The 24115-nt window shown below is 40.2% G+C and overlaps 1 protein-coding gene across 1 annotated transcript in view; it reads right to left on the bottom strand.

The window, feature by feature from the left end:
• The window catches only part of neo1b (neogenin 1b), a 120484-nt gene that overhangs the window by 56039 nt on the left and 40330 nt on the right, over positions 1-24115 (bottom strand). The window contains exons 3-4 of the mRNA XM_063003352.1: positions 19395-19670; positions 17664-17814 (exon numbers count right to left, since the gene is read on the bottom strand). Of these exons, the coding sequence (XP_062859422.1) occupies positions 17664-17814; positions 19395-19670 (427 nt within the window). The remainder of the gene's footprint in view (positions 1-17663; positions 17815-19394; positions 19671-24115) is intronic.

Below are 24115 nucleotides of genomic sequence, written 5' to 3'. Positions count from 1 at the left end.
CCCTAACTGAATTTAAACTCCAAAGGGAATTTAATAATGAACAGATCCAATCTGAGAACAGTGCAGTATTTTCCACCCTTCTAACCTACTGTATTTTTTTTTTTTGCTAATTTCTCACAATTTAATAAAATAATATAAAATAATAAAAATTATATTATAAAAATTATATTATATATAATATATAAAATATAATTACATTTTTTATCTAATGCAATAAACAATGTTCGCTGGTAAATACAAAAAGCAGATATTAAATTTAGTATTATGTATTAAAGAAAAAATTTTTTTTGGTAATTTTTTTTAATACATTAATAAAAAGGAACAAAGTGTGGAAGTTTTTGCATTACATTAAACATTAGGCAGCAAGTAAACAATCAGTTCTTAAAGTGTTTGTTTTAAAATAAAAATAAAAATAGGAAGGTGTATGGATATGAGGGCCTAATTGTGATGGCTAGACAACTGTTGTGAAGCTCATGCCTCGACGGGTCAGAGCTGTTTTGGTGCCTATCAAATATTAAGCTGGTGGTTTTATTGTTATGGCAGATCGTTGACCATCAAAGAGATGATACCTATAATGACAACAGTCCAGACTAGTTTAAGATGTTTTTCAAGAGAATGAAAGATTCAAGAACCTAATGCAAGTGAAGCTGTAGAAAAAGTAAGCACAGAATGCTTAAAATAGCTTATGCTGCTTTACTGGTGATGTATATGTCTTCAATGACAATGAACTTCAAATGGTACACTAAGTATGTAAAAAGACGATTAAAAACTCAGCTCTTTACTAAGCACTTAAGCTGAGAACTAATAGTTTCTTATTTACGCTCTTATTCATTTCTTAGTACCTAAAAAATTTAAAATGGTTCCAACAGGGTTTCAGCAGATTTGTGTTCTAGGACTGTTGTCTACTTAAACTAGAGTAAGGAAATGTTTACTGTGGAAGCACTTCTGTAAGTCGCTCTAGGATAAGAGCATCTGCTTAATGCCGAAAATGTAAATGTAAATAACATTAAAAGCAGTGTAGTTACAGGGGTGCTTCTTTCACGATAAAATGAACAACACATACATGATTCAGCGAAAGAAAATAACGACTGCACCAATGCTGATCCCCAAAGGCTGGTTCTGCAAATGAACCTGATTGTGAATACACCCCTCTAAGTGTAAGCACACTGCAGCATCCAGTTATCCACAACAGAAACACCACTCAGGACCAAAAACAGAAGCCTTGACCGGATAAGGTGATATCCAATCTGGCCTTTTCTTTTTCAGACACTGTCATTTGTGTCTGTAGTCTTATGTCGAGGTTCAGATTGATTGGGTCACAGCTGAGAAGTTGCAAAGCCAAGAGTTGCACATGTTGAATCATGCCTGTTTCAGAGATAGCTGAAGAAGTTAGTTTAGGTGTACCTTGATCAGGGTCTTTCAAACCCTGGATCACGAGCCAAAAAAATCTAATGCCCAAACTAGTCGTATCCAATTACCCGATTGCATTCTGCTTCCTCTCTACTGATGCCGATCCCCACTGCTGATTGAGGAGAGCGAGACTGACACACGCCCCCTTCGACACGTGTGCAATAGCGACTGCATTTTTTCACCTGGACAACATTTTATATGCGGTTGAGCTTTGTGTATGGAGAGCCCCACTCTGATTAACGTGTTATTATTCGACTTTGTACAGTTGACGGATGGCAGAGCCGAGTTTCGAACCGACGAGTTTGAAATGTCAGCTCTGGTGTGCTAGCGTGTTTTACCGCTGTGCCACCTGAGCGACCTTAAGTAAACAAATTTAAACACGTAAACACGAAATTGTATGTGAATGCCCCCTTGTGGAGGCTTTATGTTACATTATTTATTTATTAGGATTTTAACATCATGTTTTACACACTGGTTACATTCATGACAGAACAGGTAGCTGGTTACACAAGTTCACGTCTTTAATGACAAACACAGTCATGGACAATTTTGTATCTCCAGGTCACCTCACTTGCATGTCTTTGGACTGTGAGAGAAAACCGGAGCACTAGGAGGAAACCCACACAGACACGGGGAGAACATGCAAACTCCACACAGAAAAGACTTGGGAATGCTTCACCTGGGAATCGAACCCAGGAACTTTTTGCTGTGAAGCGACAGTGTGAGCCACTGTGCAGCTCACTTTATGTTACATCTTGTAAACCACAGCGGGACCAGATTGTACAAAATGTGGCTCGCTTGAAAAAAACCCTGACCTAGACAACTCTCTCACCTTTTTGAATGGCATAGCAGTTCAGTGCAGCAGCTCCTATCCTATTATTCTATTAGCACTGACTGAACGGCTGCTTTAAGCTCAATTTAGGAGTCGACGTTTCACTGACACTATAGATTTGCATGGATTAGGAAAAGGCAGTAGAAGCACTCAAAGTCACTCAAGTGCGTCAGTTCTGCAGAAACACTAAATGATTGTTTACCTTTGATTTGTCAGGAAAGACAAACCATTCTGCTGACTTTGTTTACCTAAAGCTTGTGCAGTGCAAGCCAATCTTTAGATAAGTGTCAGAACTACAAAGCCCCTGAATGCAGCCAGATTCACAGACATAAAACAAAGGAGGTAAAACGCATGACTGGGAAAGCGATAAAGCGAGTCTGTGTTTGTGGAACATACCTAGCAGCTAGAGCAACTTAAGCCCTACATAACAAGCACCGCGACAGGCGGGCAAACTTTCTCTCGATAACACGAGCAAACTTCAAGCTACAAGGTTACAAGGGACAAAGAGAGTGCTCAAAACACCTCCATTTGTGTCTTTTTCTTACATGAAAACCCCAAAACAAATCGATCGGGAAATCATGTTCCTCCTGCTCACCGAGACAAAAGGCAGGAAATATATCTGAACATGTCTCACACACTCATCACCTTCAGTTCATGCTCTGCTGCCCAGCTCCCTGAGCCTGACACAACCTCAAATCCACAGAGGCTGCCTTGTTTCATCCTTTCACCCTCCCGTGCCCTTTCTTTTTTCACCGTTTTACCTTGACCTCTAATAACTTGCTGATAAACAGTGGTGACGGACACTGGAGGTTGACTAACCACCAAATCGAATAAATCTAAGGTACATAATGTTCTGTTACAATAGGAATCCATGGTGTAGCACTTAAACAGTAGACATACACTATTTGGTCAAATGAATATGAGCATAAATCCAAAAAACTGAGTTTAGGGGCTTCAAACACACTCCTTGCTAACAGGTATATGGCAGTTGTAGCCTAGTGGTAAAGGTACTGGACTAGTAATCAAAAGGTTGCTGGTTCAAGCATCAACACTGCCAGGTCGCCACTGTTGGGCACTTAAGCAAGGCCCTTAACCCTTAATTACTTAGTACTGTAAGCCGCTTTGGATAAAAGCGTCTGCTAAACGCCGAAAATGTAAAACGTAAATGTAAAGGCTATTCAATTAAATTTAACATTGACAACAGTTTGGATGGGATCTTTTCTATTTTAGCATGGCAGTGTGCTTATGTGCAGCACTGTGACTTGGTGGGTAGCACTGTCGCCTCACAGCAGGAATGTCCTGGGTTTAATTCCCAGGTGGAGTTGTCCGGGTCCTTTCTGTGTGGAGTTTGCATGTTCTCCCTTTCCTCCCACAATCCAAAGACATGCAGTCAGGTTTATTAAAGATACTAAAAAGTCCCCTTAGGTATAAGTGTGTGTGCATGTGTGTTGGTCCTGTGATGGACTGTCCTGTCCAGAGTGTCTTCTACCTTTGCCCAGTGAATTGGTCCCATTGTGACCCCGACTAGGATAAAGTAATGGCGAGCAGACAATGAATGAAGCTCATTTAAGGACATATAGGGACAGTGGTAGCTGATCAATCACAAGGGCTATCAATCTAAATGTTTAGAGTTTGAATCCCAGCTCTGCCATGCTGCCACTGTCGGGCCCTTGAGCAAACCCTCTCTGCTTCAGAACCAGAACCTTCCATATGGGCTGGGACACGTGAAAAAAGAATTTCATTGTACTGTACACCTGTATATGTATATATGACAAATGAAGGCATTCTATCTATTCTATTATCTCAAAGACATTTGTATTCTGTTGAGTTTGGTATGAAGAAACTTTAGTGGCCTGCACAGAGCCCTAACATCAACCCCACTGAACACATTTTGAAGAAACTGGAAAGTTGACAAAGCCAGACCAACATCAGGGCCTGATCTCACACAGGCTCTTAAATAAATGGACACACATTTGTACATACTCTCAGCCATCAAAAGTACAAGTGTGCTGGAGTTCAGTGATAGCATCTAGTGCATTCCAGCAAAGCCAAAAAGGGGCTTAAGTTAGTTTAAGGACAAACTGTTACAGAATGTACAGAACAAACTGGGCAAAATTGTTCACTGCAAGACACGCTGCTGTTTTTCTCCACCACAGGAGTAATTAGTTTTTATGTCTGAATAAAATGGGCAATAAAATGCTATTTGATTGGCCATTCAGTACACTAAGTAGCCTGTAAAGTACTATTATTCTACATCCTGTTTTGTAAACTAACACTTAAAGTACGTTAAACTATGGCGGCACGGTGGCTCGGTGGGTAGCACTGTCGCCCACAGCAAGAAAATCCAGGGTTCAGTTCCCATATGGAGCAGACTGGGTCTTTTCTGTGTGAAGTTTTCATGTTTTCCCCGTGTCTGCATGGGTTTCCTCAGAATGCTCCGGTTTCCTCCCAAAGTGCAAAGTACTACACAGTACTACACAGTTCAAAGACATGCAGTCAGGTTAACTGAGCCAGTTAAAAATTGTGTGTGTAAATGTGAGAGTGTGTGTTGCCCTGTGATGGACTGGCGACCTGTCCAGGGTGTTTCCTAACTTTCACCCAGTGAACTGTACCCACCACAACCCTGAGCAGAATGAAGTGGTGGTAAAACAGACAATGAATGAATATTACATTTTGAAGTAATTGTTAGCAGGGATCAAACCAAATTCCTCAAGACTCATGTTACTGTGCCCCTACACACTTGCGTACCAGTTGCGTCACCAACCAGTTTACAGATTTTAAAGTGATTTATAAATAGCCTAAGGGCATTTTCACATTTGCAGTTGTTCTTAATCGCAGTCTGTTTGGAGCCAGATTTCAACATTCTTAGGCATTCGGGTGCAGACTGCACCATGTACAGTGTATCACAAAAGTGAGTACACCCCTCACATTTCTGCAGATATTTAAGTATATCTTTTCATGGGACAACACTGACAAAATGACACTTTGACACAATGAAAAGTAGTCTGTGTGCAGCTTATATAACAGTGTAAATTTATTCTTCCCTCAAAATAACTCAATATACAGCCATTAATGTCTAAACCACCGGCAACAAAAGTGAGTACACCCCTAAGAGACTACACCCCTAAATGTCCAAATTGAGCACTGCTTGTCATTTTCCCTCCAAAATGTCATGTGATTTGTTAGTGTTACTAGGTCTCAGGTGTGCATAGGGAGCAGGTGTGTTCAATTTAGTAGTACAGCTCTCACACTCTCTCATACTGGTCACTGAAAGTTCCAACATGGCACCTCATGGCAAAGAACTCTCTGAGGATCCTAAAAGACGAATTGTTGCGCTACATGAAGATGGCCAAGGCTACAAGAAGATGGCCAACACCCTGAAACTAGGCTGCAGCACAGTGGCCAAGATCATCCAGTGTTTTAAAAGAGCAGGGTCCACTCAGAACAGACCTCGCGTTGGTCGTCCAAAGAAGCTGAGTGCACGTGCTCAGCGTCACATCCAACTGCTGTCTTTGAAAGATAGGCGCAGGAGTGCTGTCAGCATTGCTGCAGAGATTGAAAAGGTGGGGGGTCAGCCTGTCAGTGCTCAGACCATACGCCGCACACTACATCAAATTAATCTGCATGGCTGTCACCCCAGAAGGAAGCCTCTTCTGAAGTCTCTACACAAGAAAGCCCGCAAACAGTTTGCTGAAGACATGTCAACAAAGGACATGGATTACTGGAACCATGTCCTATGGTCTGATGAGACCAAGATTAATTTGTTTGGTTCAGATGGTCTCAAGCATGTGTGGCGGCAATCAGGTGAGGAGTACAAAGATAAGTGTGTCATGCCTACAGTCAAGCATGGTGGTGGGAATGCCATGGTCTGGGGCTGCATGAGTGCAGCAGGTGTTGGGGAGTTACATTTAATTGAGGGACACATGAACTCCAATATGTACTGTGAAATACTGAAGCAGAGCATGATCCCCTCCCTCCGGAAACTGGGTCGCAGGGCAGTGTTCCAGCATGATAATGACCCCAAACACACCTCTAAGACGACCACTGCTTTATTGAAGAGGCTGAGGGTAAAGGTGATGGACTGGCCAAGCATGTCTCCAGACCTAAACCCAATAGAACATCTTTGGAGCATCCTCAAGCGGAAGGTGGAAGAGCGCAAAGTCTCGAATATCCGCCAGCTCCGTGATGTCGTCATGGAGGAGTGGAAAAGCATTCCAGTGGCAACCTGTGAAGCTCTGGTAAACTCCATGCCCAGGAGAGTTAAGGCAGTTCTGGGAAATAATGATGGCCACACAAAATATTGACACTTCAGGAACTTTCACTAAGGGGTGTACTCACTTTTGTTGCCGGTGGTTTAGACATTAATGGCTGTATATTGAGTTATTTTGAGGGAAGAATAAATTTACACTGTTATATAAGCTGCACACATACTACTTTTCATTGTGTCAAAGTGTCATTTTGTCAGTGTTGTCCCATGAAAAGATATACTTAAATATCTGCAGAAATGTGAGGGGTGTACTCACTTTTGTGATACACTGTATGAAAGAAGTCCACCCCTGTAATTGGCGTCCAGTCCATTTTTATGACTTCACACAGAGGACATACCATTAAAATGGTTCAACTGATGCTCCAAAGATACAAATGCTGTATGGCTGTTTGGACTGGATTGGATGTCAAAATCAGTGTCAGACGAGCTTTCGGAGCTTCTTGCTATGGGGCGACAGTGCTACCCACTGAGCCACTTTTGTACCATCTTAATAATCTAGAAAACACCAAAATTGGCAGGTCTGCCATTGGTGCCGTGTTCTCTTGACAGATGACAGCAGGTCCATACTGAACATGTGACAGATGAAGATGACTTGGTAAAGGTTATGTTGCCCACAACATCATCTAGCATGACCGGTTTAAAGATACGTAGGTCAGTGATGGTCTGTGGAGGCATATCCTTGGATGGGTGAACAAGCCTTCATGTGATACTCAGTGGTTACACTGGGCCCTGAGGTCCTTCTGGTGCAGGACAATGCCCGAGCTCACGTGGCCAGCGTGTGTAAGCAGTTCCTGGATGATGAAGGCATTTCAACCTGGTGGCATCTATAATAAAAGCTATTAAAATTAGAGCTTTTCTATCAACCAGGTTTGAAGAGGTGCACTTTTTTCTAGTAGCTCAAATGACTGGTAAATTAAGCAATGATTGATTTACAACACGTGTCAAACTCAATGCCGACGGGCCAAATCCGACCCGCCACGTCATTTTATGTGGCCCGCGAGAGCTTAACTCTTGACACCTTTAGACCAAGTCCTTGGAAGTAGCACAGCTCAGAAAGTCACTTAAGAAAGCATAACAGACTTCTAACCAGTTATTAAATATAAATCTACAAGCTGGGTTGAAGTATTTGGTCATAAATCAGTTCCAGCTGGAGGTCAGAACAACTACAGTTGCCAAGAATTTAACTTTTACTCGACCAGCAGAGCAAATGAAAAAGTGCATTGACGAAGTAAATCACAAAAGAACCCACCAGAGATACGATTTGTAAATCTATTAATTCTAAACGGGATGTTAAAACCCTCTGTTAATAACAGCTTTAAAGACAGGAAGCAGAGCAGGGTGAGAGAGGTCGGCTGCAGCTCTTTATTTCTTACATTTATTTAAGCCTGGTGTGCCTTGTGTGCACACGGGGGTTGAACGCTCAGCAAAGGTCTCTGTCGGGCCTCTGAGGGTCAGAACATCGTGGATAACTCAACAGTATTAGAATGTATGAGGGACGGGCACGGTGCGGCGAGGGGAGCCATCAAGAATGCATTACGCTGTCGGAAGGCCATTAGAGAAGCAATTACAGTGCAAATGGAGTCTGCCAGCAATCTCTATTTCAGCTCGCCAAATGAGCAAAGACCCCCAATTAAACATTTAGCGGCTCTGCCCATCGCAGCACTTTGACGAGAGTCAGACAGGAAGAACAGAGAGAAGTGAGCATCAGAATGCAGGTGGCATTTGCTAGGGATGATGGGCATTTTACCTAGCGGACAGCCCAGACGACTCATCTCTTTATTACTATCAATTTACTCATCACCATTAATATTCATTACAATTACAAACGCCAGGACATACCCTGAGTGGAATACGTTCCAGGCACAGCATGCAAAAATAATAACAACATAATGGAGAACTGTTTTAGACCTTGACAACCAAATTTATCACTCATACATTTAATTTAGCAAACTAATTTCTATAAACTGTATCTTAATAATCACATTTTTCCAATTGAATAGAGCACGCACAATTTAATGCACACACAAGGGAATAGTTTTGCAGGTGGTGTCCACAGACAATTACTCTCTCTGTATCCTTCCTGGCTAATCTTTCTCTGTTTACTCTGTTTTAATATAATTACTGGTGGAATGAGGAGAAACCCGCAGCCCATTCAGGCTGCACGGGACATCCATACATGTCGTCGTAAGACGGTTTGCTGTGTCTCAGAGCACAATCTCAAAAGCATGGAGGAGATACCAGGACACGGGTCGTTAAACAAGGAGAGATGGGCAGGCCCATTGATGGATATCAACCCAGCAGCAAGGCGGTTATCTGCAGCTTTGTGTGAAGAGGAACAGGAGGAACACTACCTAAATTGTAGAAAATGACCTCCTGCGGGCTACTGGTGTGCATGCTTCTGACCTGTCAGAACCCAACTCCGTGAGGGTGGTACAAGGGCCCAACATTTTCTAGTAGGACCTCTGCTCAGTCAACTGTCATGCAGCTTGATTGGCATTCACCAGAGAACACCAAAACTGGCAGGTCTGCGATTGGCGCCGTGTTCTCTTGACAGATGACAGCAGGTCCATACTGAGCATGTGACAGATGAAGATGACTTGGTAAAGGTTATGTTGCCCACAACATCATCTAGCATGACCGGTTTAAAGATACGTAGGTCAGTGATGGTCTGTGGAAGCATATCTTTGAAGGGGTGAACAAGCCTTCATGTGATACTCAGTGGTACCCTCTCTGCTCTCAGATACCAGGATATAATCCTCAGAGCCATTGTCAGACCTTACACTGGGCCCTGGGTTCCTTCTGGTGCAGGACAATGCCCGGCCTCACCTGGCCAGTGTGTGTAAGCAGTTCCTGGATGATGAAGGCATTCCAACCTGGTGGCATCTATATTAAAAGCTATTCAAATTAGAGCTTTTCTATCAACCAGGTTTGAAGAGAAGCACTTTTTTGTAGTAGCTCAAACGACTGGTAAATCAAGCAATGATTGATTTACAACACGTGTCGAACTCAAGGACCGCCACGTCATTTTATGTGGCCCACGAGAGCTTAAAAGACATATGATTGTTGTGATGGTTCGAGTAGTTACAGAGACGTACTTATAATTTAATGCGACACCTGCGCATTTAAGCGGCAACCGTTGACATCGTAGTCATGGCATCTAACCTTTGGTAAGAAGCCATGTGACTTTCACGTTTTAGCGGCAAAAAAACGCAGGGTAAAGTCAGTAGTGTAAACAATAATAAATAGAAGTTAATTCTCTTGCAATCCAATACAGAATCATCGTCTGTAAGTAGTAGACATTTATATTCTCAGTTGTTTGTAAATGTTTAGTATGTTACAGCATTTCAGTTATGAATTTACCATAATTCCCTAATTAAATACGGTTGTTACCGTTACTACAGCAATTAGTATTTTTAACCAAAATGCTAACTCGTTAGCGCTATTTTACGTTTGGTTAAATTTCATATTGTACTAGATGTGACACTTAACTACAGCTATGTGCATGTACTGTATTAAGTTGTTTTTATTGTTTGTATTTTATAGTTTTACTCCATTCTGATGCACACAGTGTACAGTTGGGAAGCAAATAAAACCGACGTAACTGTATTCTGGAGGGAACGGTCTGTCTGTCTAGCTGAGAAAGGGGGAAAAACTCTTAGCAAAGGCAGAACAATTGTCTTAAATACACTGTAAAATCATACATGAACTGCATCTCCCACAATGCATGCCGATTGTGACCCGCAAAGTGACCGCATCCCGCAACTAGATGACAGTGTTTCCACATCAGCGTTTAACTGAGGCGGTTTCCAACGAGTGACGTTGAGAAATATTTACAAATTATCACAAAATGTACAAGAAGAGAAAATTGAAGCATAAGGAAGGGAATTAAATGATGGGAAAGTGAATACAAGTTTGTGCTTCAAAAAGAAAAACCAGTACGTCTCTTGTGTTATGAGGTCGTGTCTGTGGTAAAGGAATACAATATACATTATAAATATAGTATAAATACAGTATAAATTTGGCATTTTTACACCAAACACAGAATTTAGCCTCCAAGAAAAACAACAAATTGTCCAAGACTAAAAGGCAGACTGCAATCACAGCAGGATACGTTATAACCGGACCTTTGAGGGCCACCATAATGCAGATGCGGCCCTTGGTGAAAATGAGTTTGACACCACTTTACAAGATCAACCTAATTGAAGTGTTTGCAGTGCTTTTGCATCCCCCCACATTACAGTCTTAAAATTTTGACTTAGGATGGTACTATTATGCGTATAATTGCTGAAAGAATGATTTGTTAAAGAATCTGACATCTCTATTCCCTGTATGTGCTGCAGAAGCATGATTGCACAATCATAATTAATGAGCAAAAAGAACAGAGAATACTGGTGACTTCCTTAGGCTCTGTAAACAGCACAGTTCTTTTTCCTTTAAATATAGTCAGTTCCCAGAATATGAAAAAGTACCTCCACTTTAGGTTCAGAAGCTTAATTAATTCAATATATGTAAGCTGTAATACTCAGAGTAATTGACCGTTCCATAACTGTGAGTGGAGTTAGGTTGCCGGGAGGTTTGCACAGGCAGATGTAGACTCAAATGCATATATTTTAAGTCACCTTTGCAGCTCCCATTTTCCGTCTCATCCTATTCCTCTCATACCATCCATTTGCAGTTCAATCTCTTGGAAAAAAACAGCATACATTTTTTATTGGGAGCAGCAAAGAAGCAAAGAAGTCATCTCATCATTACTCTTAGTAGTCTGATGTCAGGACACTGGCTAGCACTGATAGGAAATATAGTAGAATTCCTCAAAGCCCAAAGACTGTGATCTACAACTCACTCATAGTGATTCTTATTGGACCAGTCACAACCTGGTTTACTTTGAGAAGAAAAATGTGTAGAAGAAAGAGCAATGCACAGAAAGTACAGAGTTTGGAAAAACAATCAGAGATAAAATCAATGTTAGTGGACAAGGAAGGCACTTTTTCAAGCTTACTGGATAAAAGACGGACACATTCGTTTTGTTACCCAAGACAGACTAACACCTTGATGGTAGAAATGCACAGATCTTGTGAAGAAAAAAAAAAAAAAAAAAAAAAAAAAAAAGGTCAGGTGTCAGTATTTCTTAGTCAGTATCTTGTGATACATTTAAATGTATTGAGTAATGAGTATTGAGTAATGTTTTGTGCTACATGGTCAGAAGTATGTAGACACCCCAATATCTCATCTGTATTTAGTTGTTGTTGAGGTCTTGTAATAAAACCATGTGGATTCATATGTAGTTGTTGGCATAAGAACCTGCACTGAATTTAAAAAGCCTACCTCTAATAGTTAGAACATCATTCTTGGAATTTGCTTTTGCCTGTCCACAATTCAGATTAGTGAGATTGGGCACTTCAAGCCTGGCTCAGAGTCTACAAGAGGCATGGTTTAGTCTTCAGACTGTCAGAGTGAGAAGCATGAAAATAAAAATGTAAAAAAGTATAATGGTGTTAAAGTACAATGGTAATGTGCTTTATATCACTATATTCAATGCTTGGCATCGCACATATTCATCTTGGATTGTGTGGTATGGTTTTATTCTGTCAGTAAAACCCAACTCGTAAAGCTCTATTGAATAGTTCTTGAGCCAATGGTGTAAGAAGCACTTAGAACAGTCATTATTGAGTGATGCAGAGACATTTTTTTATATTTAGCACTCAGTAGTCTGTAAGAGTGTATGGCCTATTGTTGCATTCAACTAAAGCCTGGAACACAGACTTTCTGATCTCTCACTGGTGGGTGCTTAATGAGGAATTTATACAAAAGAAAACTAGGAAGCATCTCATTAACCCTCATATTCACACAGTTTTGGCAGCTTCAACAATAGTAGCATTAATCTCAAATTGCTACTGGCCAGCTGGACATCTACACAGACATGATGGCCGAAGCCCTGCAAAGAACTGGCGCCCTGTTTAGGGAAGTCCTGCCTTGCAGCAAGAGTTTCTCAGTTCACCAATGACCAGAATATAGCGGTTAATAAAAAAAATGAAATTACTGTGGTATTTACTTCAGATCAGTTAACATATAGATTAGATATAGTTAGATGTATTTGAAATGTGGACTAACAACTCAAAGACCAAGCTTCATTGGAGGCATCCATAATAACATAATATTCAAACTATAATACTTATAATAACAGCACTTTCACATTAACATTCACCAGGGCACCTCTAGCAAGGTAAAACATGGACAAATGACTTTTGATTGTACAACATTGGAAATAGACTGGGTTGTGCTGAGGAGCTCTGTAAAATTCAGTCTTTGTTTATGGACATTACATGATAACATGCTCAATTTTTTTTTTGCAATGGTAAGGAACAGGTGTGGCTGAAGCAGCAGGACCCACTGATTGAAAGTGTTATAGTGAGTAGGTTTAGTTACTTAAAGTTTTAGGTTCCATCCAATATTTAGAGCTTTGGAATTGTTATGCATTTAAAGATACTGTCAAGTAAAAAATAATATATATATATATATATATATAGGGCTGTCGCGGTGACAGAATTTCCCCTTGCGGTGTTCAGCCTGTCTCAATATCGCGGTATGCGGTTATATCGCCATTTTTTTTTTTTTTTTTTTAATTACTTAATTTATCTGGATTTTAGAGCTATATAAACAAGCTTTATTGTTAGGCTATGATTCGGTATATTATTGATTTATAATGACAAAGATGGGACAGCTTTAAGACCAATGAAATGCGTGTTTATTGTTAAATACAGAACAGAGCAGGGATGCGCGTCTTTTCTCTATAAAAAAAGGTTTAAATAAGCTTCTAGCTTAGGCTAGATATACACTGTGAAACAAAAAAAAAGTGTTTAGGCTAAATATTTTAAATGCACATCTAATCAAAATATGGTAAAAAAATAGAATAAAGAATAAAGTCTGTAAGAGTTTAAACCTGCGTTATCATGCGCGCTAGACGAACCAACATGTTCACCTGATGTGTTTTAGAGAGGATCTGAGTGGGGTAGTGATGTTCCCCTCGGCACTAAAACCCTCTCTGATGGTGCTCGTTGCATTAATACACTGTAGATGTACTGTACCTGCATGCGACTTTAGAGATCAGAGAAAGTCTAGCAAGCCAGCAAGAGAGAATCTGCAGGCTGCAATGCCATATTAACCGTCAATTAAGTGTTTTAGTTCGCCAAGGCTGTTTAAATGTCATCTAAATTACAAGTATATTATTGAGTGTGAACTCAATTTAATCATTATTAAACTTGCCTATAATTCCTGTTGCGATTGTTTACATTTTAAAACACAAAGCCTGACACTCAGCAGCAACGCATGAGAACAGTTTGCGGGAAAATGTCGCTCTTAGCTAATTTTCATTATGAATTTATTTAACATTTATTACGCACGAATGTAAGCGTATAAAACAAGATGGACCCTGCAACAATAAAAAAAAAGAGAAGAAAGAAAGAAAAAACGTGAATATCGCGGTGTTGCGGTTGCTTGGCATGCCCTGCGGTTGGCTGGTCTATACCGCGATATTTCAAAATTGCGGTTAGCACGACAGCCCTATATATATATATATATATTAACAGTCTTTTAAAACAAACTTTTTAATAAACACAGAAGATAATGGCACTAGTAGTGATATAAAAAACCCTGCAAACAGCCATAAGCTAAGCTAAGATTTACCAACACTTAAAACTCAACTAGGTTATATACCTGAAGTCATAAATACAAGACACTGGGTAACTCCTATAGCCTGCTAACCAGATGATGACTTTTTCTTTCCATCCGTGAGATGATGCACTGAAGTGAGAAGACAATAACTTATTTACTTTGTAAATGCTAACACTTATCTCTAAACTAATTCATTTAAGCAGGGTAAATAGAATAAATGCAATGACATCAAAATGAGTGACTAAGAGTAGGTGGCTAGGGGACAGATTACAGCTGTGCTAAGAGTTGATTTACATACTGGATGGGCACAGGATGTGCAGCAGAAGAGCTATTTGTACATAGATGGACGGATGGATGGATAGATGGGTGGGTGGATGGATGGGTGGATGGATGGATGGATGGATAGACAGATAGATAGACAAATAGGTGGATGGACGGACGGACGGACGGACGGACAGACAGACAGATAGACAGATAGATAGACAAATGGATGGATGGATGGATGACTTTTTTAAACACAGACATTTCCCATTTCCCTATTTAGATAGATAGATAGATAGATAGATAGATAGATAGATAGATAGACAGACAGACAGACAGACAGACAGACAGACAGACAGGTGGATGGACGGATGGACGGATGGACGGACGGACAGATAGATAGACAAATGGATGGATGGATGGATGACTTTTTTAAACACAGACATTTCCCATTTCCCTATTTTCATTCAGCTTATTTTACTTACAAGCACAGCTCCACCATGGCAGAACACAACACAACACGCAAATCCAACTAGTATTCAATTTCCAAGATCACTTTGACACAAAATGACCTTAATTCAAAATGTAGTTGCTCCTTAACGCTTCAGGAAATAGGCACAAAATACTCGCATTATCGTATATTAGAAGCCAACGTTCTAACCCAGAACAACTATCAAAGAGGGATGCTAATGAAGCCACACTAGCACATACAATCTAAAGTCCTCTATTTTCCAAATGACTTCCCTTTAAAATAAGTGTGCATGTTAGAATTTAGTCCAGTTAAAACCAGAGGGTTACGTCTGCCATTATGCTAACACTATTGAAAGCAATTAGCACACTGGATAATAGCTCCTTTACATTCAGAAGAAGTGACCAGCGTGTGCCGTGCTTAAGCCAGAGTGAATGTACCCTCTCTGACTGCTTCATTAGAAGGTCGTGGCACTGATTTAGGCATAGTTTAGTTTACAGAAGAGGCTATATGAATGGTGGCTGTGTCTGGCTGTAGGTAGGCAAAACAAGAGCTGAAAAGTAAGACGAAGACTTAAGCATGGTTTATTATTGCTTTCAATCAGCTGTACCAGTTGCATATGTACTTATATGGGCGAGAACAAGGTAGACTGAAAAAGTCACTCTACTAAACAGTGTAAAAAATAAAGCACAGCATTGCTTCTTGTTTACGTGTTGGTGAGTGGTGTGAGTGATTCAGTGGTTGCAGAAGCTCAAAAACTGAACATCTGTAGCTCAGTGCGAGAAACCACACAGGTAGTTCGGTTTGTTGTTCTCCCCCGGTCTTTTCTTCTGTTGCCTTGGATTCCATACAATTGTACTCTATAGCATGTCAAATTAATCAAGCAGCGATGTGAGAGCATAAGATTTGAGACACAGTTCTTGAAAGCCCGTGGGCTGCAGCAGCAGCTGTCCTCTTCTCCATATTCACAATAATAGTGTAATTCACTGAAACATGGAAGTTTTTAGGGCTACAAAACTTTTAAGGGCATATTGACATCTGTAGACAGGCATTAAAAAAATAATTATCGACATTAAAATTGTTTTATTGCCATGCTTATTGTACTCTTCAAACGCAAAATGTCCAGACAGCGTCAGGAAACCGGCATTCATGTGCTGGTAAAACACCCGCCATTGGGCACTGTCATCATGTGGCCTTTAGGACAGCACACAAAAAGCAAAGCAAATATAGTTGCTTGTTTAAAAAGCCTCTTTTTGAGCTATAAACAAAATGATAAACTTTGAGAAATACTTGATAATACAGTGGGATTGAGATGTTTTGGATCAGTGTAAGCTATACCCTCCATTGAACATGCAAGGTGTCCTATTTTCAACTAAACTTCATAAATGGGAAGTACAAAAAATTGCATATTAGGGAGAATCTAGTCTTAATTTCTATACTGAAAGCCCTGACAATGAAGAAATTAGATATTCCATATCAGTGCACCTTTAGAAGTTAATTTATCTTTCTAAATCAGTGTATTTGCCACACAGAAACACTGGGCACAAGGCTGGAATGCATGGCACCTGTAGTCCTGGTTCCAATTCACCACTAAGCAGCACCATCCACCTTTTACATGTTTTTTATGTCTTGATCTTGTATATTTCATAAAACAACCTTGCAACCTGCATCCCCCAGCCATATACTGTACTTGTGTTATTAGTGAGTGTTAATAAGGTTTTTGTGATTGTGTGTAGTATTGTGACTGATGCAGTGAATTTTAGATACTAAAAGGCATGTAGGGTGCACTAGGATTTATCTTATTCAGGGCTGTTTCCAGCAGGAAACACTGGGAACAGAGCATGAATACTAAAGACAGGGTGCCAATCCATCCCAGGGCCATCCCAACCCAGACACAGCCAATCATGTCTGTATCCAATTAGGGTTTAGTTTTTAATGTCATGTATGTTCATTATATGTGTTGCTTTAGTTGTTATTGACAAGATTTTTCGGAGTGTTTTTTCCTTTTGTGTTGTTGAATAGTTCTTTTATGTTCTTTGTTCTTAAGATCGGTTGTCTTTCACTGTCACAAATAATATTTATTTAATGTCGGAGGACTGTGGGAGGAAACCGGAGCTCTAGGAGGAAACCCACACAGACACGGCGAGAACATGCTAACTCCACACAGAAAGGACCCGGCTGCTCCACCTGGGGATCGAACCCAGGTTGCTGTCATTCTGGTGTGTCCATTATGGCACCTTGTGCACACTCGTCTGTTGCCAATCTCTGCAGAGATTCAACCCTGGATCTCAGTGGTGGTGGGCTAGTATGATAGACTTCTGTACCAATGATTGCTCAGCAACTGCACTATTGATGCAGTGAATATGCAAGTAACCTCAGGTTTCTCAAGAGGATAAAAAATAAACTAGAGGCAGGATCTTAAGTCATGTTTGTTCTTTATTTTTGTATGTGCAATGGAAGCCCTACTTAAAGATACTGTGTAAACAGGGAAATCTGGCATTTGCAGCACTCTGCATACTTCCGTCTGATATTAAAATCTCCAGGCATTCGTATGTAAAGACTGCATTAAGTGCATAAGTGCATGCTCAGCAGATTTCACCCCATCACAAGTATCTGGTTGATGCAGAAAAAAACTGAGTGCTTGCTTTTGCACCAGTGTAGGAATATTTACTCTTTGCAAGCTGTGGATGATTGGATGACATAAAGTAAGAAAGCATCACATGGGAGAAACTTAACTCATCACACACACTTACCTCTCGTCTATAACCTTGCTGTTCTGAATCCAGCGAATGACCGGGAGTGGGAAGCCCTTTACAACACACGGTAATATCACAACCTCTCCCACAGGCTTAGACACAGCAGATGGGTCCATTAAGACTTCCATTCTCTCTACAGCAGCAGAATCTGACACACAGCAGAAGTGGAAACAAAAACCTTCATTAAAGTATGCACTAAAAACAAATTTCACTCTTCAAACACTCAGTGCGCCTTTGTTAAAGAGCAAATTAAAAACCTTTATTAAACCTTTATTTAATTGTCTGCAACATATTCCAAGAAAGTTGGGTCAGTAAGTATTTACCACTTTGTAATGTTGCCATTACTTTTCACCACACTTAAAAGACGTTTTGGCACCGAGGAGACCAAGTGATTTAGTGTTTCAGCTTTTATTTTGTCCCGTTCTTCCCGCAAACACGTCTTAAGATGTTCAACAGTACGGGGTTGTCATTGTCACATTTTTCATTTCAAAACTCTCATTTTCTATTGGGGACAGGTCAGGACTGCAGGCAGGCCAGTCTAGTACCTGCACTCTCTTCTTCCCCAGCCATGCCTTTGTAATGTGTGCAGCATGTGGTTTTGCATTGTCTTGTTAAACAATACGCAGATGTCTTGAAGGCAGCATATGTTGCGCTAAGATCTCAATGTACTTTTCTGCATTAATGCTGCCATCACAGAAGTGTTAATGACCTTAACCAAGGGCACTGACACAGCCCTATACCATGACAGACCCTGGCTTTTGGATTTGTTGCCGATATCAGTCTGGATGGTCCTTTTCGTCTTTGGTCCAAAGCACACGGCTCCCATTTCTTCCAAAGAAGACCTGGAATACTGATTCGTCTGACCACAATACAAATTTCTACTGTGTGATGGTCCATCCCAGATGCCTCTGAGCCCAGATGGGTACCATGGGGTGTTCAGAGCAACAGATGAGCTACAGTCAGTAACTGTAAAGCTACAAAGGTCATATGTATGGAAATAAAAGATGAATAAGATATAAAATAATCAATGAAAGTACCAGATAGGTGTACCTAATAAAGTGGTTGATGAGTGTACTAATTATCAGTCAGATATTTGATTCCACCCAGTGCATGCATCATCACATAAATCATAATGCTGGTAAGATTCATGGCTCATGATTTAGGTGGAATTGTTAGGCAGCGAAAATAATACAATAATAGACTGAATGTCTAAAAACTAAAGCAACTCAGAAATAAAAGCTATTGGCTATTTTTGCTAATGTGGAAACTCTTTAAATAAACATCACAGTGCATGGAAATTTTCTATTCCAGCATTAATCATATGCTGAAATGGAGAATTGGTGGGTTGATTGAAGCTGCAGATGAAAAAAATGTGCCTTAAAGTGAAATTAACATATTCTCCACACAAAAAATGTAAATATGCCATTTTGCTGTAGATTGTTCATGTACATGCTAAATTTATGCCCCACATATGTTAAACACAGACAATGTGCAGTACTTTGTTCCCTGTAAAGGATGAGCTAACTTGTTTTTACTGTAGAAATCAAACATTTTATGTTTAACGTCTAGCTGCTAGACATACAGAATGTTTTTAGCCATTTCAGCCTTTAATATTAGAGTAGTTCAATCAGCTGGTGCTGCCTGTGCTTCATATACACCATCAGCATCCTTTTGAGTGATGTACCAAGCATACACAGTTAAGAACCCACTACAAATAAATTTCCATACCTGTTAAAACTTCTACTTGGACGTCCTGGCTGGTCTTGGCCTGCCCCAGTCCTTCTATGATGCATCGATACTGGCCGGCATCAGCCTTCGAGGCATTGCTGATGATCAGGGCTCCACTGGGCAGCTGCACAATCCGGGTGTCCGCCTGCACGGCCAGACCGTTCTTCTCCCAGTGGGTGAAGGATGCCAGATCTGCACTCACCTCACAGATCAGGACCTCATTACCCCCGGGGTGCACAGAGACGCTCTCTGGATGGCTGGAGAAATGAGGCAGACCTGGCAGAGCAGAGAGAACAGGCTGTCACAACACAGAGACCATTATGAGGCATCAAGGTGACAATCAGCGCAGAGGTGCACTGCATTTTATCTAAACATCTGTCAGAATTACAACTGGCCATTGCTGGAGTAAAAAAAAAATAATGCAAATGACAAATTATCAGCACTGAAATACTATGACTTAGCGGTTGTTTAAAATAGTTTTAATGTGTCTAAAGTCAGATTTTAAAGTTGTTTAAACAATATGTTTGTTTAATATTATCAAAAAAGATGTAAAAATGTACATGGGCTTGAAGGCTGTAGTGCAGGAATGAATCCCCTGCTCCAGCTTTTTCTTTGTCCATGTAATCAGCAACAAAATTCAATCAAGCATTAGAATGCCTATTTATATACACATACATACATACATTCATACACACACACACACACACACACACACACACCAGAACATTAAAACTACACTCTACACTCAATGTCCATTTTATCTGCTCCAATTACCACATAGAAGCACTTTGTAGTTCTACAATTACTGACTGTAGTCCATCTATTTCTCTACATACTTTTTTTTAACCTGCTTTCACCCTGTTCTTCAATGGTCAGGACCCCCACATGACCACCACAGAAGCAGGTAGGGTCATTCTCAGCACTGCAGTGACACTGACATGGTGGTGGTGTGATAGCTCAGTGGTTAAGGTACTGGACTAGTAAACAGAAGGTTGCCGGTTCAAGCCCCGCCACCACCAAGTTGCCACTGTTGGGTCCCTGAGCAAGACCCTTAACCCTCAATTGCTCATTGTGTTCCGCTCACTGTGTAAGTCGCTTTGGATAAAAGCGTCTGCTAAATGCTGAAAATGTAAACTGTAAAATGTGGTGTGTGGGTATTATAACGGGGGAAAAAATAACAGAGGAAACAAAAATTGGCCACCCGGAGTCTCAGTAGATTATACGGCAGCAATCCAACGGGTGGCGCTCCAAGCATGAGGGGAGTGATTGGCGCATCAATAGAGAGATGAGTGACTGCAGCCACTGAACTGTGTTGCAAAGCAGTTAAGTGGGATTTCGTTATGAAAATCCTCGTGTCCTGTGTTAATTTCATTAAAGCTAATGCTCTTAACTACAGGCAGTTTCAGGAATTCTTGTCTGAGCTGAAGATGTGCTTTACTGAGATCCGCTGACTGAGTCGGGGCGAGTTTTGAAATGTTTTAACGACCTGCTCCCTGAGATCACCGCATTTATGCATCCAAAATCAAAACTCAAGCACATTGTTTAATTTTTATGCTTCTCTTTCCATTCTGAGCTCCCTGATCTCAATAAAACATGCACTCAAAGTAACTACCGTTTTCGGGAGCATCTACAGTACTTCTGTGAGCAGACTTTTTCGAATTTGAAACACCTTAAATCTCCAACCAGATCCAGACTCACTGATCAACATTTATTAGCTATTATGACTGGCAGTAACAAATATGGAACCTGACGCTTACTCTCGTCAGGAAAAAGCAGGCTCACAGTTCACACTGATTTTTTTAAGGAAACACTGTATGAGGTAGGATAATGGAAATTATTAAAATAAATAAAATTTCTGCATTATCATTATGAACTACAATTACACAAAGCACAGACAATACATCCAGTATACATAGTAAATAGCTTTTTTGGGTGTGTTTACTATTTCACCCGCGGTCCGGCCCCCCGAAACACTGAAGACAGTGAGGTGTTTAAAAACTCCATCAGCATTGATGTGTCTTATCCACTCATACCAGCACAACACACACTAACACACCACCACCATGCAAGTGTCACTGCAGTGCTCAGAATGATCCACCACCCAAATAATACCTGCTCTGTAGTGGTCCTGGGAGAGTCCTGACCATTGAAGAACAGCATAAAAGTGGGCTAGCAAAGCATGCAGAGAAACAGATGTACTACAGTCAGTAATTGTAGAACTACAAAGTGCATGTTTGTGTAGGGTAGGCTACAAACATGTTTGTGTAGTGTTATAATGTTTAAATACCTACAAGCAAGGGTTGTAATATGGTCCAATACACACATCACTCTCTAAAATTTTTGATCTCATGATAATGACACATTAGTGGAATCTACTCAGCAAAAGCACTTCTAAATAAAAGGCCTACACTACACTTTTGGGAGGCGAGGTTTATACTGGACTCCAGTAGCACTTCAGTCTTTAACAGCTTTGGTTATGGTGCCACTCTACATGAGTGTCAATGTACAAAAAAAGCCACAGTGATGTCCTAAACAGGACGCCACTGTAGTCCAGATGATACAGAGGAGAGATAGCACGTGTGTGAAATGACACCGGGTTGAGAATGGGCTGTTGACAGGTTTGTGAATGTGGCCTGCACTCCAAATGATGTTGTTAGATTCTGTTTGCAGACAAATATGTAACAGAGGTGGAATTGGCAGGGGAGTGCAAGTACCAGGACGATATACTGCCGCCAGGTACAACTGTGCAGTGATCATAAGCAGATTTCTGCAAATGATTTGAATGGGCATGTAAAAAGCTTTACAATGATGAATAAAACCAGAATAATGACACTACACGGTTTCCAGGAAATGAACAAAACCAGCTGTATTTAAGGCAGGTAATCAGGTTCTAACCTTGTTTCTCTGATTCGTTTTGGATTTCTATGAAACTGTATGTCTGGAAACTAGTCATTCATATGCAATTCAAGGATTTTTGTTCAGCAGCTTTGACAGCCTTTTTAAAAACCAAACAACCATTTGGAATCTAAAAGAGTAGGTCCATATTGGTTAGCTAGGCTTGTTGATGATTTACTGAAAAGAGCTGAAATGCCATTTTACCAGGAAAGACCGCTTTTAGGTTCTTATATGTAGGAAATGGGTGTACAATGGGTCACTGGTGCTATTAGTATTATGACACACTACTAGAATAGGTGGTTTGAAATGCTGCATCTGGTCTGGAATAGCATTGAGAAATGTTCTTTTTTCTCACATGAAGTTTGGAACAAAGTGGTGAGTCACCACCCATCTTTGTTAGCAAAGATTGAGCCTTTGGTATATCCTCCTGTTATATCCCATCATGATTTCCTCACCTGTTACTAATTCACCTGCATATTGTAAAATAATTAAAAATGGTGTAACTTGAATATTCTGTAAACAGTTCACTCTTATATTTCCTTACTGTTTCACTTTTAAACTTGTGTTATAGCTTGGGGTGCTGAGAAATTGTAAGAATCAGCTTTTCTGAGAAAGTCTAAAACACTCAATGTTAAAAAAATAGCTTAACAAGGTTTATTGTATTAAAAGAATGACATAGGAACATTATTACTATTATTATTATTATTATTATTATTAGGGCTGGCACTGATCCGATACTCAATATTGGCCCAAATCACTGGATCGGATATCGGAAGAAAAAAACACGTAATTCGATCTGATACCGTTGCCTAATGTAAAAAACACTTAATGTAAATGAGCCCATTGTTTGTGTGTAAAGCAAATAACACACGAAGATACGTTCCAACAGAGCGCCGTTATTGCCAGCTTACTCAGCAACTGCCGTAACAAGGTGCATCTTGATGACATCGTTAACATGTGCCACTCATCTACAACTCATCTCCACAGCCATTCAGAAATAAACCACACTGATCTACCTAAACTTTTACCATTTTAAAAAATCATCTACTACTGCCACATCTAAAAACACAACAAAAATCACTTTATAAATGATAAATCGCTCACCTAAGATAAATCTTGTCCCGGCTTGGAGATATCTCACATCCTCAATGATTAATCCATTAGTGTTATGAAATACAACAAATTACACCGTTTCCCGTTTAGCCACAGATGTCCTCCTCAAAATCCAGCAGGGTTTAATAATCTAAAAACGTGGCAGAATCTCAACTCTGGTCAATTCTAATTGGTCCATCGCGTTTGATTGACATCCACAACTTCCAATTGTAGACACTTTGGACGACACGCCGTAAAGCTAGATGTATCACGTGAACGACAGCTCGAACGTAAGTGAAACCAAAAATGCTGCTAAATGTTCTGTGTGTAAAAGTTAAAATAAAAACAGCAGTTTTACATAAGTGTGATGTTGTAGGTTCTGTATTTATTCCTTATTTACTTCACAGTCTGAGCATTGTTATTTAGATAGCTAGTTTAACCATGGTGCATTGAGACATGTATTATTACTGCTTAGTTGTTAGAGAAGAAATGATGGTATCGGATTGGTATAATTTGCAGCATTGGTATCGGACATAAAAAAGTGGTATCAAGTTAGCCCTAACTATTTATTCTCATAAGTTATCTCCACTGATTTAATTCCTTGGTCGCTGTTTTAGTAAACAGTTCACTCTTATTTTGAGTTTGCTGCAGGCATCAAATTTAATATCTGCTCACATTTACTTAAAACAACCAAGTTGGTCAGCCAACATCAATTCAATTCAGTTCAACTCAAC

The sequence above is a fragment of the Trichomycterus rosablanca genome, chromosome 1, assembly GCF_030014385.1.
Source record: "Trichomycterus rosablanca isolate fTriRos1 chromosome 1, fTriRos1.hap1, whole genome shotgun sequence".
Lineage (NCBI taxonomy): Eukaryota > Metazoa > Chordata > Actinopteri > Siluriformes > Trichomycteridae > Trichomycterus > Trichomycterus rosablanca.
Note: the sequence above shows the minus strand (reverse complement) of the source record. Positions and strands in the feature narration are given on the sequence as shown.